Consider the following 16,193-nt stretch of genomic DNA (forward strand, 5'->3'; position numbering starts at 1 on the left):
ACATGTGATCATGTCACCTGAACTGGAATCCATCTTTAACCTGGTGTCTTTCCATTGAGAAGGAGGGGGTGGAAACCAGAGAGGGACAAAGGATTCCCGCCTTATGCAAAAGATATATAAAGGGGTAGAACAGAACAAAGAAGGAGAGAGGAGCCATCATGAAGAATCCCCTAGCTACCACCTGAGCTGGAACAAGAGTTGTACCAGGGGAAAGAATTGTGCCCACACCTGGAAGGTGTCCAGTCTAAGGAAAAAACTTACTGAAGCATCTCTGAGGGTGAGATTATCTGTATTCAGTTTGATTAGACATCGATTTGCGTATTTTATTTTATTTTATTTTGCTTGGTGACTTACTTTGTTCTGTCTGTTACTACTTGGAACCACTTAAATCCTACTTTCTGTATTTAATAAAATCACTTTTTACTTATTAATTAACTCAGAGTATGTATTAATACCTGGGGGAGCAAACAACTGTGCATCTCTCTATCAGTGTTATAGAGGGCGAACAATTTATGAGTTTACCCTGTATAAGCTTTATACAGGGTAAAACGGATTTATCCGGGTTTAGACCCCGTTGGGCATCTCAGTGTTAAAGACAGGAACACTTCTGTTAGCTGCTTTCAGGTAAACCTACAGTTTTGGGGCAAGTAATTCAGACCCTGGGTCTTTGTTGGAGCAGACGGGTGTGTCTGGTTCAGAAAGACAGGGTGCTGAAGTCCTGAGCTGGCAGGGAAAGCAAGAGCAGAGGTAGTCTTGGCACATCGGGTGGCAGCTCCCAGGGGGTTTCTGTGATCCAACCCGTCACAGGGATGTGCATCTTTCATTTTGTAAAAATACATATCCAAGCTTCACAGCACTACATAATGGACCAAATTCAAAGGTGATAAAAGGTGGTACAAGTTACACACTGACTAAGGGGCATAGCAGCAGCACTGTAACAGAAAAACAAAATGGTTATGAAAGTTTGGGGTGTGATCGGCCAATTTATCTTGCAACTTCCTTTGGTTGCTTTTGCTACTACAACCTTGCCCTTCCTCCCACTGGGTACAAAAGTTACAAAAAAAGTTCTACAGAATTTAATACCAAAAGATATGCTTACTATAGTTTTTTTTAAACCAACCAACATAATTTAATAGAGAATTCTATCCCTACTATAGCATTCCATAAAATGTTTTTTTGTTTTTTTTTAAAACAACAACCCACACTAGAAAGGGTATCATTTACTACAGCTGTTTTGGAGGTAATGTCTATAAAAGTCTATTATATTTCTATAGAACTAAATTGGGGTCAATCCTATTAATAAATTCTCTAGGACTTGACCAAATGAAATTAATACCAATTTATCTCAGAATTTAGGCCAATATTAGAGATATTTCTTGCCACATAACATTTGTACAAGTGGAGATTTGCAAGTTTTGTGGGGACAGGACATTTTTTAAATGCACAAAAGGATCTTTTCAAAGACAATGGTACAAAACATCATAGGAGCTTCATAAATAGTTACAAGAAGGAATAGATTCCCTCGCTGTAATAATATCTTTGCAGGACTTACCCGTGGGCTGGCTATGCACAAGAAGGATGGCAGTTCAGTGACCTGGCAGCACCGGACCGATGAGGTAGCTGATCTCCTTCGATGTATGACATGGTCTGAATAGCCAGTAACTGTTTTACAGTGGCTACTGAACACAAGGTTCTAAAAATTAAATTAAATAAAGAGTTAATTCAACCAAGAAGGGAATCCTTTTTAGTTGTTTATCCCCGTGTCAGAAAGGATGATAATGAACAATCACCAAATAATTTCCTTGGGAACAGGGATCTTTACATAGCTACTGTAATGCTAGTGCACAGAATTCTCAGTACCTCCATTTTCAATTAGAAAAGGAAACTCTGCCCAGCTGCCACTTTTCCCCCCTTGACAGATATTCTAGAATTGGAGACACTGCTTTGCCTCCTCAGCACTTTTTCACCTTAGCTTTTAATGGCAGGAAAGCAAATACATATTCCAGTAAGGATGACCCTCCCTCACACTACTCTAAGGCACACCCTATATGGATAGAAAGAACCTTGGCAGGAGAGAGCACTAGACGGACATCAGAGATGAACAGATTGTTATATTTCTGTTATTTACATCCCTTTTCTAATCCTTTTTCCTCTTTCCATGCAAAATTGCTCTTGAATTTATCATTGGTGGCCTGAGGGTGCTGGCACTTCGGGTGTATATCCCATTGCCAGAATTGTGATGCCCACATAGTGGCAGATCCCTCATTTTAAACAAAGGATACCTTTGGCATCATGAAAGTAGATGGAGCCAAAATTGTGGGGTTTGGAGTGGCACTGCAGTTTAAAGAAAGGAAAGCCACTCAATATGCTCTGCTCCTCGAGGAAAACAATGAAAAACCATCTACTTCAGAACAATTTTGCTTGCTTATATTAATTTCTGTCCCTCTTTCCCTTTGTCTTTATTACCATACATATCTGTATCAAAATATGACCTATGTGATCTAGAAACTAATCCACTCCTGCTGCTTACTCTGTATCTGAACTTGTAATCTTCTGATCACAATTAGTTGTTGTGGAATAATTATGATGTCAAAAATGGGAGATAATTTGGGGGGACACTAGCAGCAGGAAATGAATTAAGGAACATATATCTTTTATTTTCATAGAATCAAAGGATTTGTTGTAGGGAGTCAGACCCCTAGTTCATTAAGCTAAGTAAGTAGCAACCATTACCTGATGCTACAGAGAAAGATAACTCATAACTACAGATCCCATAATGCCTCTAAATCAATTGTGTGACAGTTAATAGAGGGAGAAATTTCTTTCTGATCCATAGATGTATGCTCTGTAATGAAAACCGAAGGGCAAAAATCTGACACCAACAGAAATGTTTCTAAATGGTATTGCAGAACTTCCATGAGACACGAGCAGGTCTTTAGCTGGATTCTGCCACTTTACAGTCCAAACACAAGAGGTAGATACTGTAGTTGAAAATTTACCTTAACTGCAAGACAAAAAAATATTCTCATGGCTCAATAACTTAAAACTCTCAAAAACAATAGAGGTAACTGTCTTCATGGTCAATCTATGCTAGTAGCCCTGCTGTCATCACAGATCTCCAAGTACACTCAGTCAGCCCCAGCTGTGAAAGCAATGTTGCAGCAGCTATCAGTCTAGCTCCAGGCCTTGAGCTGGCACCAAGCAAATTCATGCATCCTGACTGAATTCCTGCCCCTCAATCTGACTGAGTCCAGATTGGATTGATTCTTCTTTTACATAATTTGTACAGGGTCAGGAATTTCTCAGCAAGTTCTTTGACAGCAAGCATTGGAATATTGGCTGCAGCTCTGGCTGTTGCACATTTTTGTTTTTTATTTCCTAGAGAGAGTTGGGGATGAGGTGGTGTGAAACTGGAATTTCTCTCCCTGCAACGCCTGGAGTGTAGGATACTGTGTTGCAACAATTAGCTAAAACAAGGTTAATTCCACTGATACACACTTTCCTGAGGACATCTTCACTGTTTGATTCTCCTTTGGCACTAATATCAAAAAGCAAGCCATGTTGGCTTCAGCCCACTTAGAAGCAGGAAAAAACAAAGGAAAGACTTCTAAGACGGAATCTCAAATAAGGAAAACCAAATTATATTTTGTATGCATGTGTACAAAGAACATTAAGAGACTTTTAATACAGAGTCTACTTCTCCATGTTATCTGTACACAAATTATGAGCAAGTCACAAGAGAAGTGTCCCTGTTTGAATTCCATGACGTGCTGCCATTAAATATTTATGATTATAGCAGGCAGTAGATATATCAGACACAGTGGAAAACTAGCTTCCCATCAGATTCACATACATGGGAAGGAACTGAGTAAGGTTACAGGACATGGCATAGATACAACTCTAGGATGGATCACATACCCTCGTGCAACCCATACTTCAGGACGGACACCCACTATTTTAGATCCAGGTTTTGTTCATAGCTTTTCCACTTATGAAAATATGAATACTAACCTTTTAAAGTACACACAACTATATTCATACTATGAACTGCTATCCTCTGCAAGTCAGTTTTTGAATAATCAATTGATCAACAACTGGAGGCTATTCAACTGTATGGGCCACTGACTTTGGGCTGGCCACAATCAAGCCAAGAGAAAATAATATAGCTGAAACCTAAAAATTCAAGTGTACAGATGATTACATAAGAGGCCCTACCCCCAATATCATCTGATTTCTCTGGTACACAGAAAAATGTTTATAGCCATATTAGTCCACTACATTATCTATATCAATTATATCTCTGTCAGTTGTATCTTTGTAAAAGTAACTGGTATTTCAGCTCATCTACAAAAAGGGTTACTTGCCCTGGCGTGTACTGTCTTGTCACCCTTTACTGTGGTAGGCTTTCAAAGCCTCTAGGTTTTTAAAAGGCACAAAGTGAGAACCAGGTTGAGAGTTTCCTTCCTCTCCTTCTTGATAGCGCTATGCCACCTCATGGTTTATGAGACTAATACTACACATGCAGTCCATAGCAGGCTGTGCAGGGTTCCAGAAAATTTACTTCAGCCAAACACCCACACAGGAGTCTCATAGGAGAAGAGCAGACATTTCATCAAACCAGATATGGAATCAAGGTCTAAACTCCAGCACAGCCAGAGTTAATTGGTGTATGCACATGGTTGCCCTGCTGTTTTTGTTTGACTGAAAATTAGAGGGGCTTATTTTTGTTGGCTTTTCTGATAACGCTACAAAATAAGACACACCAAGCCCAAGATTGGTTTCCTACCTGTTACGCATCTTCAATTTCAACTTCTCCTTCAACTGAATTCTGGCTGTTTTCCTCCACACAGACATTGTCTCCTTTCTCGCTCCAGAATTCACATTCAGAGAAATTAGACGTGCCCAAACAAGATCCCACTGCTTCAGAAAAGGTCTCCCTCCCTGCAGATAAGCTAGGTGCTACTTAATGAATGATCTGTCTTTTGTGAATTTAATTCTTCATTTTAACATGGGATCAATTATCAAAACTCGAAGTACACTGTACATTTCCAAAAGTTGATATTTTTAATCATAGAGAGAGACATTCACTCCTCTGGCAAAAGGTGGGAAAAGAAACTGACTTTGCATTGTGCACTAATGGTGAATAGATCTGGGTTCCATCTGATCAGCTGAAGAAGCAAATTCCAGAGTTGAAAGACATACCACTGAGGATAGCTAACTACCAAACCCCAGACATTTAAGATTCAGGCACTGTTAGGTTGAGATCTCTGTTCATCCCAAAGTCTGCAGCAGCAGCATATGAGAGCGGGGGGAAAGAAGCAATCTCTCGGACAGCCAGGACCCAAGCCATAATGGGCTTTGCACCTTAGAACTAGAAACTACAGTAACTCCACACTTAAAGTCGTCCCGGTTAATGCTGTTTCATTGTTACGTTGCTGTTCAATTAGAAAACATGCTCGTTTGAAGTTGCGCAATGCTCCCTTATAACGTTGTTTGGCAGCCGCCTGCTTTGTCCACTGCTTGCAGAAAGAGCAGCCCGAGGGAGCTCGCTGGTGGGGGCTTGGAACCAGGGTGGACCGGCAGCCCCACTATCAGCTCCCCGCTCCCCTAAGTTCCCTGTGCGGCAGCCGCCCAGCAGGCTACCAATTGCTGGCAGTTCAGCTGTCCCTCCCCACACTGCCATGTGCTGCTCCTGCCCTCTGCCTTGGAGCTGCTCCCGGGAGCTTCCTGCTTGCTGTGCGGGGGGGGGAGGGGAGGGGGAGAGAAGAGGGAGAGTGGGGCCAATCAGGGTGTCCCCCTGCTCCTGCCCCCGGCTTACCCCATTGCCATAGAGTGGGGGAAAGGGAGGAAACGACAGACTCAGGATGGAGGGAGCTTGCTGACAGCACCTGCTGTCTCAACTTGCTGATCTACTTAAAAAGGCAATGTACTTAGAGTGGGGTCAGCGTACTTAAAGGGGCAATGCACATCTCTCTCTGTCTCTCACACATAGGGTGTGGTTTCTCTGTCTCTGTCTGCCATGCTGTCTCCCCTCCCTCCATTTGTGCTGCCTTGTAGTAGAGTGTGAGGCTACATTAACAACAATGTGTTAACCCTTGAGGGCTCAGTCAAGGGCTAGATCATCATTTAGCAGTAAGGCATTCCCTGGGAAATATCCCACCCTCTTCCACCCCCTGACCACCACCTCAACCAAGCTTCACAATCATCATTGCTGTGTACAGTATTAAATTGTTTGTTTAAAACTTATACTATCTGGTGAAAAAAATTTCCCTGGAACCTAACCCCTTCTATTTACATTAATTCTTGTGGGGAAATTGGATTCGCTTAACATCGTTTCGCTTAAAGTCGCATTTTTCAGGAACATAACTACAACGTTAAGCGAGGAGTTACTGTAATTTCTTCTGGCTGTTTCCTAACTTTCTTCACTCTTTCGTCCCCTTTGGAATACTTTACATTCTGTAGGATCTGTCTGCTCTCTCACCTTACCCAACACTACAGCTCCCAGGGTTTATGTGCCATCATCTATGTGGCAATTCAACTGACCCACAACCCACAGCTCCCGAGACTCATGCAGTTACTCTGCTTAGCTTTCAATATATTTTATCCCAGGTCTCCTGAGCTCATGTGCAGAATCCACTTCCGGCAACTCACCACTCAAGTTGTCTTGCTCTAAGGACATTTGTGAGATTCTAAATGAACTCATAGCCCTTTCATTTTCTCTGGCTTCTATAGCACTTGGACTTGAAAGTACAAGTATCAATCAACATTCAGCACATTTTGCTCTTGAGCATGACTAGCTTCTCATTTGGCTAGTTATGAGAAAACAAAGTTCCTGTATGGAATGCCAAAAAGTAAAACTTGGTCCTGTGACAGCATTTGCAAGCTTGAGAGGCTGACGGCTACAAAATTTTGGAAACTTAATTTTTGCATTAAATCCACCAGTAACTCAGTTTATATTTAATATAAAGTAAAACACATTCAGCAGCTATTATTTGGAAATGCACAGATAATGCAAAGAACAACTTTAAGGATCCCAAGCTATGTAGTGGTTCAAGCTAAGGACAGAAAGCCAGGAAAAGCTTTGGCTTAGAAACATGAACTGTGATCTGATTAACTATATGGTTCCAGGTTTTGAGACTCTGGCCTAGTTGAAAAGTTGGATAAAACTGGAACCTCACAATGAGACTGCAGCGGAGCTGTCCTGAGTAATTACAAAAATAAAACACCCAATATGACTGTACCATAAAACCTATTAACACTGACTTCATTACAGGATTGAAATGTCACCCTAACTAACCAAAGAAAATATTCATAGGAATAAGTGAGAAAGAAAACTCAAGAGGAAGAACAAACCAGAACAGCAGTTAAGTGTATCCTGCCAAGCAAAGAAAGTGGAGTTGATGATCCGACAGACAGACCTTTTCATTCTCCAACCACTGTGATCCTATGTCAATACTGTCAATCATGCTATGAAGAAGCTTGTCCAGGTAAGTAAAGATAGCACTTTTGACTGGTTAGTGCTCCCTAATAGCAGATTGATTGTGATGCACAGAATGCATACCAGTTATGAATGAGAGCCCATCCAGCAGAACAAAGAAGAGTCCAACTCACTCAGTAAGACAAAGATCTATCAGACTGCCCAATGTCTTCAGCAAGAACCATCAGTTTCCCCTACTGACATCTTCCACTGTCTGCAAAGAGTGCATTTCTGACCTGTCCTCTCCAGAAATGCAGCACTTGATCTAACGCCAGCCCTAAAACTCAAAAAACTGTGAGTTGGCTTAAAAATCATGATTGATATACATATACAGAGTCACACACACACACAAGAAATTTGTGGCTCTTTTTACTTGCCTCATGGTTTTTGAGGGCGAGATTTTCAAAGGCACAAAGGGGAGTCACATGCTCAACTCTCACAGACTTCCAGTGAAAACTGGGCAACTAGCTCCCCTTTGTGCCTTTGAAAATCTCCCGAGCCACTTGGATTTTTCAAGTTTTTCTCCACAGAACAAGGGAGCTAGAAATTTACATATTTTAAAATAAAGCTGTGGCCTTAAGAAAAAAACAGCTTGTACTGTGAGACTTGTGATAACGTGTCGAGAATTGGCAACACTTGCACTTATAACACTCTGGTATCCACCCCAGCTCCCTTTACATATTATTCTAGTCACTGAGTCCACAGATGCATGCAATAGTTAAAGTTTGAAAAAACAACAGGGAGAGCTTATAAGTCACACAGGCACTGGAGATGGTAGCTCCTAGGCACTTGGCATCTTCCTCACAAAAAGAGCAGTAACTCTGTTTTAAAGAACCACTCCCTCCCACACAGCACATGGCTCCAGCACATCCTGTCTATGTTCTTCCTGCCCTCCCTCACACAAAAAATCTGTCCTACCTACTCCCATAACCCAAAAGAGATTTAGGGGTAATTATCAAATGTTCCAGAATAAGGTACATTCCCTTCCATAAATTCACACATGAACCACTCCAAATCCCCACCACCACCACCACCAGCACCATCATTATTTACATGGAAGTGAATAAGTGAAAATCCAGATACAAAATATTTAGGGCTAGATGCACACTTGCCAAACTGTACTTACAAGAATGGAAGGAGATGGGGGTAGCACAGATGGTATTAAACCACCTCAGTATTTCCCTAATTGTGGGATTGGCAAGCAGGTACTAGTCCATGTGTAAGACAGAACAGCCCTAAACCTGCTCTACCTTATGCCAGACGCTTATGGTCTCAAGGGGCTGTTACAGCAGCTATGGATCAGGCAGTTGTAATAGCTTCCTGGCCATGAGCCTTATGCTAGGACTGGGAAAGGGTAGGGACATAGCGGCCATTATGTTGACCTTTTATCACATGGGGATTCACCTGTGATGGGAATAATCCCCAAGTAGCTATTTAAGCCTAGTTTTTGGCACAAAACAGATTTAAATGGCCAGAAAATCTGAAACTTAACCAAAAGCAAGTGCCAGGCACATGGGCTCCAATTACTGATCTGAATTGCTGCATAGATTGTTTGTACTATTGTTGATGAGGCTATATTACCCAATACTGCACAACATTTTAGCACACAGGCAGAATCAGGCCAGCGATATCACTACAATACTAACCACAAAGCACATGAGAAAAAAGAATAAATATACCTTGTGGCTCCTGTGTGTTAGACATTTCAGGTGCAGCCTGGACTGCTGTATTAGTACTAGAACTAGTACTTCATTACATGTAGGAGATACAGCTTAAGAACAATATCAGGCCTCCCTAATCCCCCAGATCAGCAGCATGGTCACTTTTCTCTGCGAGTGACCTGCAACTCACTAGCATCAGGGTTTTCCATTCTCAGTCTACAGCTTGGCGACAGCATCATATTATATGTAACAGACATGGGCTGAGGAACAGCGATGCACTCCCCACTAAGCTAGGTTGTGCTGTTTCTTTTCCCTCAAGTCTCCCTCTCACACCGTGCCCCACGCACAAACACTTTGATTTTCTTCAACCACCATTTTTGTTGTTGAGTGCAAAAAAGATACCCTCTGGTCAATGGATGAGTATAGCATACAAAAGGGTTACTAAAATGTGGGTATTTATTTATTATGCTCCCATTGCCTGGGTACATTACATACTTTAAAAACATGAACTGTGAGGTCTGCACTGGCTGCAGTAGCCTCTCTTAACCCCTTCCCCCCCAATCAGCCATCCCTAATGAGCAGATCAAGATCAAGCAGAAACTTGGCTGAAGAGATGAGCCTCGCACTGGGCACTAAAAGTCAGCTAACTTGCACTCTGGTACACAGATATATTTACTTAATTAATTATTAATAATTTACGTATGGTATATAAAAATATGTAGAAAGACTAAAGTCCACTTTAATTATCTTAGTTAATTATACACCACTCCCTAAGAAAAATTAAGTCACACTGCACCTATCATAAAAGGAAGCTTATTTCCATGTCTATCCTTTCATGTGTTTTAGAAGGATGGAAGGGTTCTCCCTGTTTCCCCTTCGCTACAGCCTGCTAGTATTTGCTGAATGAAGGATCTGCATGTCTTTGACAATTTTCCTTACCTGCAGAAAAGTGCAGCTGTGCAGGTTGGGAAGAGAGAGTGGAAAATTGACTCCCAGCAAGAAATCTTTATTCCCCAGACACAGAGTCCTCTGTGGGTGCTCCCCTTCTGGATCTGTCCAGGAGCGCAAGTGATGGAGCCTGTAGGAGGCTTTCAGAGACAGGAAAAGAGCTAACCATCTGAAATAAATAACAGTAAATGCACTTATTCACTGCTCTGTGGAGGGGGCTTAAATAGATACAGCAGGGCTGTAGTTGACATGTCTTATACCTTTAACATTTTGTTTTTACAGTATTCTGGCTTTGGGGAAACAGGGCTTTTTTTCCCCAATCCACTTTCCAATTTAACTATTTCTCATTTTTACTAGTACCTTTCTCTGACTTCTCCACAATCACCTGCATATATAGATACTCGTGGTAAGAACAATGTACAGAGCTACACAAAGATCTACGTGAACGTTGTCACTTCAGGAGAAAAAGTCTTATCACGTTACTGAACCACAGAACAGAAGTGACTGGTCTAATAATCTCAACCATGAAAACCTACAACACTTGCATATTACCCTGGCAAGATATCTAGATTTATTATACTGCACTCATTTTTATGTTGAATTTTCTTTCAGTTAACAGCATGGTACTAATCCATTTTGCAAAAAAATGCTCACTTCAAAATTTTAAGATTCAGAATTTTCATTTTAACACCCTCCCCCACAGTATTATATAACGTAAGCAGGCTTGGCAGGGTTTGATTTAAATTGATAGATGTCTATAGAGATAAATTTCAGCTGAAATCGACCAAAAAAAATCCACCAGTAACAGCAGGAACGAGTGCAGCCCCTTGGCACCACACACCTGCAGAGATCGAATGTCACTGGCCCTGTGGCAGCACAGGAAGCCCTTTGCAGCCCTGCTCTTTCACTCCCATGACAGTGGGGCTGCAGAGGGCTCCCTGCACTGCCGGAGGGCTGAAACAGGTGTACGGAAGGCTGCAGTCCTGGCAGGCAGAGAAGAGACCTCCAGCCAGGACTGCAAGGAGGAGAAGGAGAAGCCTCCAAACATGAAGGAGGCCACCCTGCTGCTGAATGGCTCTGTCACTGGGCAGGAACCATTCACCAGCAGGCTCAAGCCCAAGTGGCCAGGGGCTTCTCCTCCTTCTCGGGGCCCTGGTCAGGGGGTCTCTGCTCTGCCTTGCCAGGATCACAGCCTCCTCAGCGCCTTGTGCCTGAAGGGATCAGGTGTCACCAGCCCAGCAGCCACGCAGGGAGCCCTCTGCAGCTCCACTGTCCCAGTCCTGCTGACTCGGTCACCAGCCCGGAATGTGGGAGCCATCCCCTAGCAGGAACTGTCCAGCAGCAGGGTACCCCCACTTCAACACCATGCTAGCGGCTCCTCATTCTCCTTGCAGCCCTGACTGGGTGCCTTGGGCCCCTTGGTGTGTTGCACCGCCCTGCTGTCAGTGCTGGGAAACCGCTGCAGCCCCGATGTCTACTACAGTGGAGTCCACAGTGCAGATCCAGCAAGGAGTCCTTCATGGTTAAAAGTCTATCAACCTGTAAGTGTGCCTTGGAGAATCATTTCATGTTGTGATTGGCACACATGGAAGGAAGGCAACAGTAACTGCAGTTGAAGTATAGCCAATATTATGGCCCAGGGTAATTCTCTATAAATTTTAAAATATACAAAGACAGAGGAAAAAAATTAATAAAAACAGAGAAGTAGTGTGGTCTATGGAAGCCTGGATTTTATTCTTGTCTTGGCTCTGCCATTGCCCTGCTGTGACACAATGGGCAAATCTTTTCCTTCACACCCTTTGCCTGTCTTGTCTATTTAGAGTGTAAACTCTTTGGGGGCACAGACTGTCTCTCTCACTATGTGTGTGCAAAATGCCTAACGCAACAGGCCTCTGATCTTGGTTGATGCCTCTAGACACTACTGTAACACAAATTAATAATAAATGATAGCTGATCATAGCCCAAGAACATGCAAATTTATTACAGAAATACTTATTAAACTGCACATACTTTTCCTCTAAGTTTCTTTTTAAAATTAAATGAATAGAATTAATTTCCTCACCTGGCTAAATGTCCCTGATTCATGAAGTTTGCCATTTCTGCTGGAGAGACATCAATAAACCGGAGGAAAGAAAAACAACTTTCTTCATTGGCACCTAGATCACAAAAATGTCAAAGTTAAGGCTGATATCTGTTGCAGGTCCACATACAGGAGACAATGAGCACACATGGACCAGTCCAGGTGAATTCTGATCCCAAGGTTCTAGACATCCAAATGCCTTACTACAAAAAGAATGCGAAATGATATAGGAGCTCCAAATGTAACCTATCCCTTTAGAGCAGTGGTTCTCAAACGTATTTGATCGCACCCCCCTTCTTTGTGTTTGTAGTAGTCTACATCCCCCCCTCCCACCACACAAGTACATATGTGGATATATGCAGTGGCGGTGCTTCACTTGAGTCAGTTTGGGCTTCTTTGTTTTTCACTTGAGTTGCTTTCTTTTCCTTGTTGCACGAATGAGCCAACGATCAATTGTAATAAAAGCAAAAGCAAAACTGTGATTATGGTCCATACTTACAATTAAATGTGCACTTCTCGTCATAGCAAACGGATTAACGTACAGATGGCAACAACTTTGTATAATGCTATGCAAGCTTAACATATCAGTCAAAACGCACAGCACCATCTGAGGCCCTTATATGTCTGTAGGAATCAGCTTTGCTAGTTATTAATTGCTATGGGTACAATGTGTGCAATAATTTCCCCCCCCCCAAAGCTTGTCACGCCCCCAGAATACATTCCACACACCCCAACCCTGGGGGGCCCATCCCCCAGTTTGAGAACCTCTGCTTTAGGGGATGCTAAAGGTTTCACCTTGATTGCCATTCCCTGAATTCAAGTCACTGCTTCTGGGCCAGACAAGAGGAGGAATATTAAAGATGTAGGAAGGGGTACACTCATTTATTTTCATATTCTTACCATATTTAACTCTCCACCACCATTACGTTTTTCTATTCAGTTAATACAAAAATCTATCTCCCTGAAGATTTATCAAGCCAAAACTAATGAACAGTTACAGAGCAGCCCACAGGATATGAAGAAGAGCTGTACAGACAGCACCCAATCACCCATGAAGCCCAAATCCCTGTGGCTGCGCAAAGTCCTTCTGACTTCAATGGAACGCCACACAGATTAAGGGGTCCATACTAACAGTTCTTGATGCAGGAATAGAGCCTTAAGTGTGCTCCTGCTCCTCTTCCAAAATCTACCCTCTCTTTTGGCAAGTTAATTACCAGGTTCTCTCTTACTAGCACAGTTAGTAATAGCAATTTTAAATGGAATAATACATCAAATGTACAAAGCTTGTTTAGTTTTCTGTTCAACTGGTCACTAATTTGGATCCAGCAGTCTCTCAGTTTAATTCAGGTCCATGTCCATTCTCCTACTGATCCATAGGAAAGAGGAACATGTAGCTTGGTGTACTATAGAAATTGCTCTAAAATGCTCCTGAGGTTTCACTAGGTTGAATCTAAGAAGAATTCACAAACCTCAAACTAGTGTACAAAAGCTATATTAACTCTTTTAAACTGGACTAAAAGGGCAAGAGATAAGAACAGGAGAACGTTGAGGCTAAACAGAGCTCTTTTAGACTATCCTTCTATCTTGTCTCTTATTAATCAACTGAAATAAGCTTGTTGACTTCACGTCAAGTGCTAAGGTTGAAAGGTTCTAATGAATTGTGACCAGAGAGACACAGAATCTATAGTCCCAGGGAGAAGTTAATCTACACCAATTCTCCCTCCAAACAAGACAGCTTGCAACATCATACTGAAGTGTGCTAGCCACCTTAACTGCTTCCCCAGGGAAGTAAACCTACCCTTCCTATGGAAGAGAGACTGCTGGATGTGGTCCGGAGCGAATGGCGAAAGTAAAACCCGTAACCACCTGAAAATGAACAGAACAAAATAAAAAATAAGAAAGTGGTAATTTAGTTCACATTCAATCAAGAAGTCAGAAGTACTAAGCTCTGACCCCAAACTACAGAGTGACTTTCAGTTACAGTATCACAGTTTCACTCTCCTCTTGCTGTCGAGGAGTCTACAGAATTTGGTTCTTCATGTTAAGAAACCTGATCCTCCAGTTTTCCAGTATTGCATGATAATGAATTAATGAAAAGCAGCAGCCACAATGTATTTTACTTAATTTAACCATGAGTCAGAACATCATTTCTGGATTGCTTTTCATATTGGGAAAGAGTGCCTATCCTATCCTTTACTATTAAATAATGGTTTATGTGATCCACTGCTCTGCGCATTTCTCATGATTGAATGAGATAAAGATTAAGCAGGCATTCCCATAAACAGAGCAACCAGCAGACTGCACTCAAACTTCTCTTTTCCATCTGCTGTAAGCTATTACTAGCTGTCAAGGCACTGGAAGATGCTCACAACTTATCATGTTACACCTAATCAACACGGATAGCTTCCTTACATATGAAAAGCCACTCAAGGGAAACCAGGTTCCTCCAGTATTCTACTGAAGCTTAATTCCATTACACATCATCAGCAGAAAAAGGAGAGAATATAAATTGCTTTGTCTTACTTTTCCTGAGGGCTTGTCTACACTTACAGCAATACAGAGGTGCAGCTCCGCGGCTGTAGTGCTTAGTGAAGACGCTACCTACGTGCCGCCAGGTCTCCCGTTGGCGTAAGTACTCCACCTCCCCAAGAAACAGTAGTTATGTCGACAGGAAAACTTCTCCCAATGACATAGTGCTGTGTACACTGGGGGGTTAGACTGGAATAACTACGTTGGATTTTCCATACCCCTGAGTGACGTAGCTATACAGACATAAGTTTGTAGTGTAGACCCGTGCTGACTTGCTTGCTCGTTAGAGGATTAGTTGATGAGTATGGCTCTGCAATGAGAGAGCATTGAATATTGGGTGTGTAACAGTTAAATAAAATGAAAGAAAACAGGGAAGCCATCACTTGGCTAGCACTATTTAAAAACCTCAGGGAATGGGGTTAATCAGAACCTATAGATTCATACACATTACAAGACCACAAGGGATAACTGATCGTCTAGTCTGACATCCTGTATAACACAGACCACATAACTTCCTTGAAATATTTCCTGTTTGAACTAAAGCACATTTTAGAAAAACATCCAATCTTGATTTTAAAATTGCCTGTGATGGAGAATCCACCACAACCCTTGTTAAAATTGTTCCAAAAATTAATTAAAATCTTCACGGTTAAAAATGTACGCCTTATATCTATGAATTTGTCCAGCCATCGGTTCTTGTTATACCTTTGTTTATTAGGCTGAAGAGCCTTTGATCAGGTATTTGTTCCCCACATAGGTACTTATGAACTGTGATTAAGTCTACCCCTTAACCTTCTCTTTGTTAAACTGACTATCACTATAAGGCATGTTTTCCACTCCTTTGATGATTCTCATGGCTCTTCATTGAACTCTCTTCAATGTATCAACATTCTTCTTGACGTGTGGACACCAGAATTGGACACACTATTCCAGCAGAGGCAACACCCAGTGCCAAATGCAGAGGTAATATAACTTTCTTATTCCTACTTGAGATTTCCTTGTTTACACATCCACGGATTGCGTCAACCCTATTGGTCACAGCATCACACCGGGAGCTCATGTTCGGCTGATTATCCACCATAACTCCCAAGTCATTTACAAAACTACAGTTAAGTCTGAATAACATTACAAAAACACTGTAAAGTACTTGAACAGTTTCACTTGTCATCTAGTAGCAGGTGCCACAAGAAGCAGGTGGGCTGCAAGCTGGTAGGGACAGAGTGCTGTGGACACCACACACGACCCATATGGGGAAAAATCGTCTCACACTAGTCTTTAGTGACAGCTCACTCATCCATCTCTCTAAAGGCATTAAATGGCCCCAAAGGGAGCTGCAGCTAGCCCTCCTCAGCAAGGAGGATAGGACAACAAGAGGAGTTTCGAAGGTAATTGGAGGACAAAAAAAACCCAAAAGGTAGACCTTACAGCACCTCCTCAAAATAACAGTGCACAAAATGCAGACACATGCCATAACAGACAGGAATATGCTAACACATGC

The 16,193-nt window shown here is 42.1% G+C and overlaps 1 protein-coding gene across 1 annotated transcript in view; it reads right to left on the reverse strand.

The window, feature by feature from the left end:
• Positions 1 to 16,193, reverse strand: part of INO80 (INO80 complex ATPase subunit) — a 135,120-nt gene that overhangs the window by 60,028 nt on the left and 58,899 nt on the right. Inside the window, exons 22-25 of the mRNA XM_065403615.1 lie at positions 13,965 to 14,032; positions 12,149 to 12,242; positions 10,078 to 10,255; positions 1,553 to 1,693 (exon numbers count right to left, since the gene is read on the reverse strand). Coding sequence (XP_065259687.1) covers positions 1,553 to 1,693; positions 10,078 to 10,255; positions 12,149 to 12,242; positions 13,965 to 14,032 — 481 coding nt within the window. The remainder of the gene's footprint in view (positions 1 to 1,552; positions 1,694 to 10,077; positions 10,256 to 12,148; positions 12,243 to 13,964; positions 14,033 to 16,193) is intronic.

Source organism: Emys orbicularis, chromosome 4, assembly GCF_028017835.1.
Source record: "Emys orbicularis isolate rEmyOrb1 chromosome 4, rEmyOrb1.hap1, whole genome shotgun sequence".
NCBI lineage: Eukaryota > Metazoa > Chordata > Testudines > Emydidae > Emys > Emys orbicularis.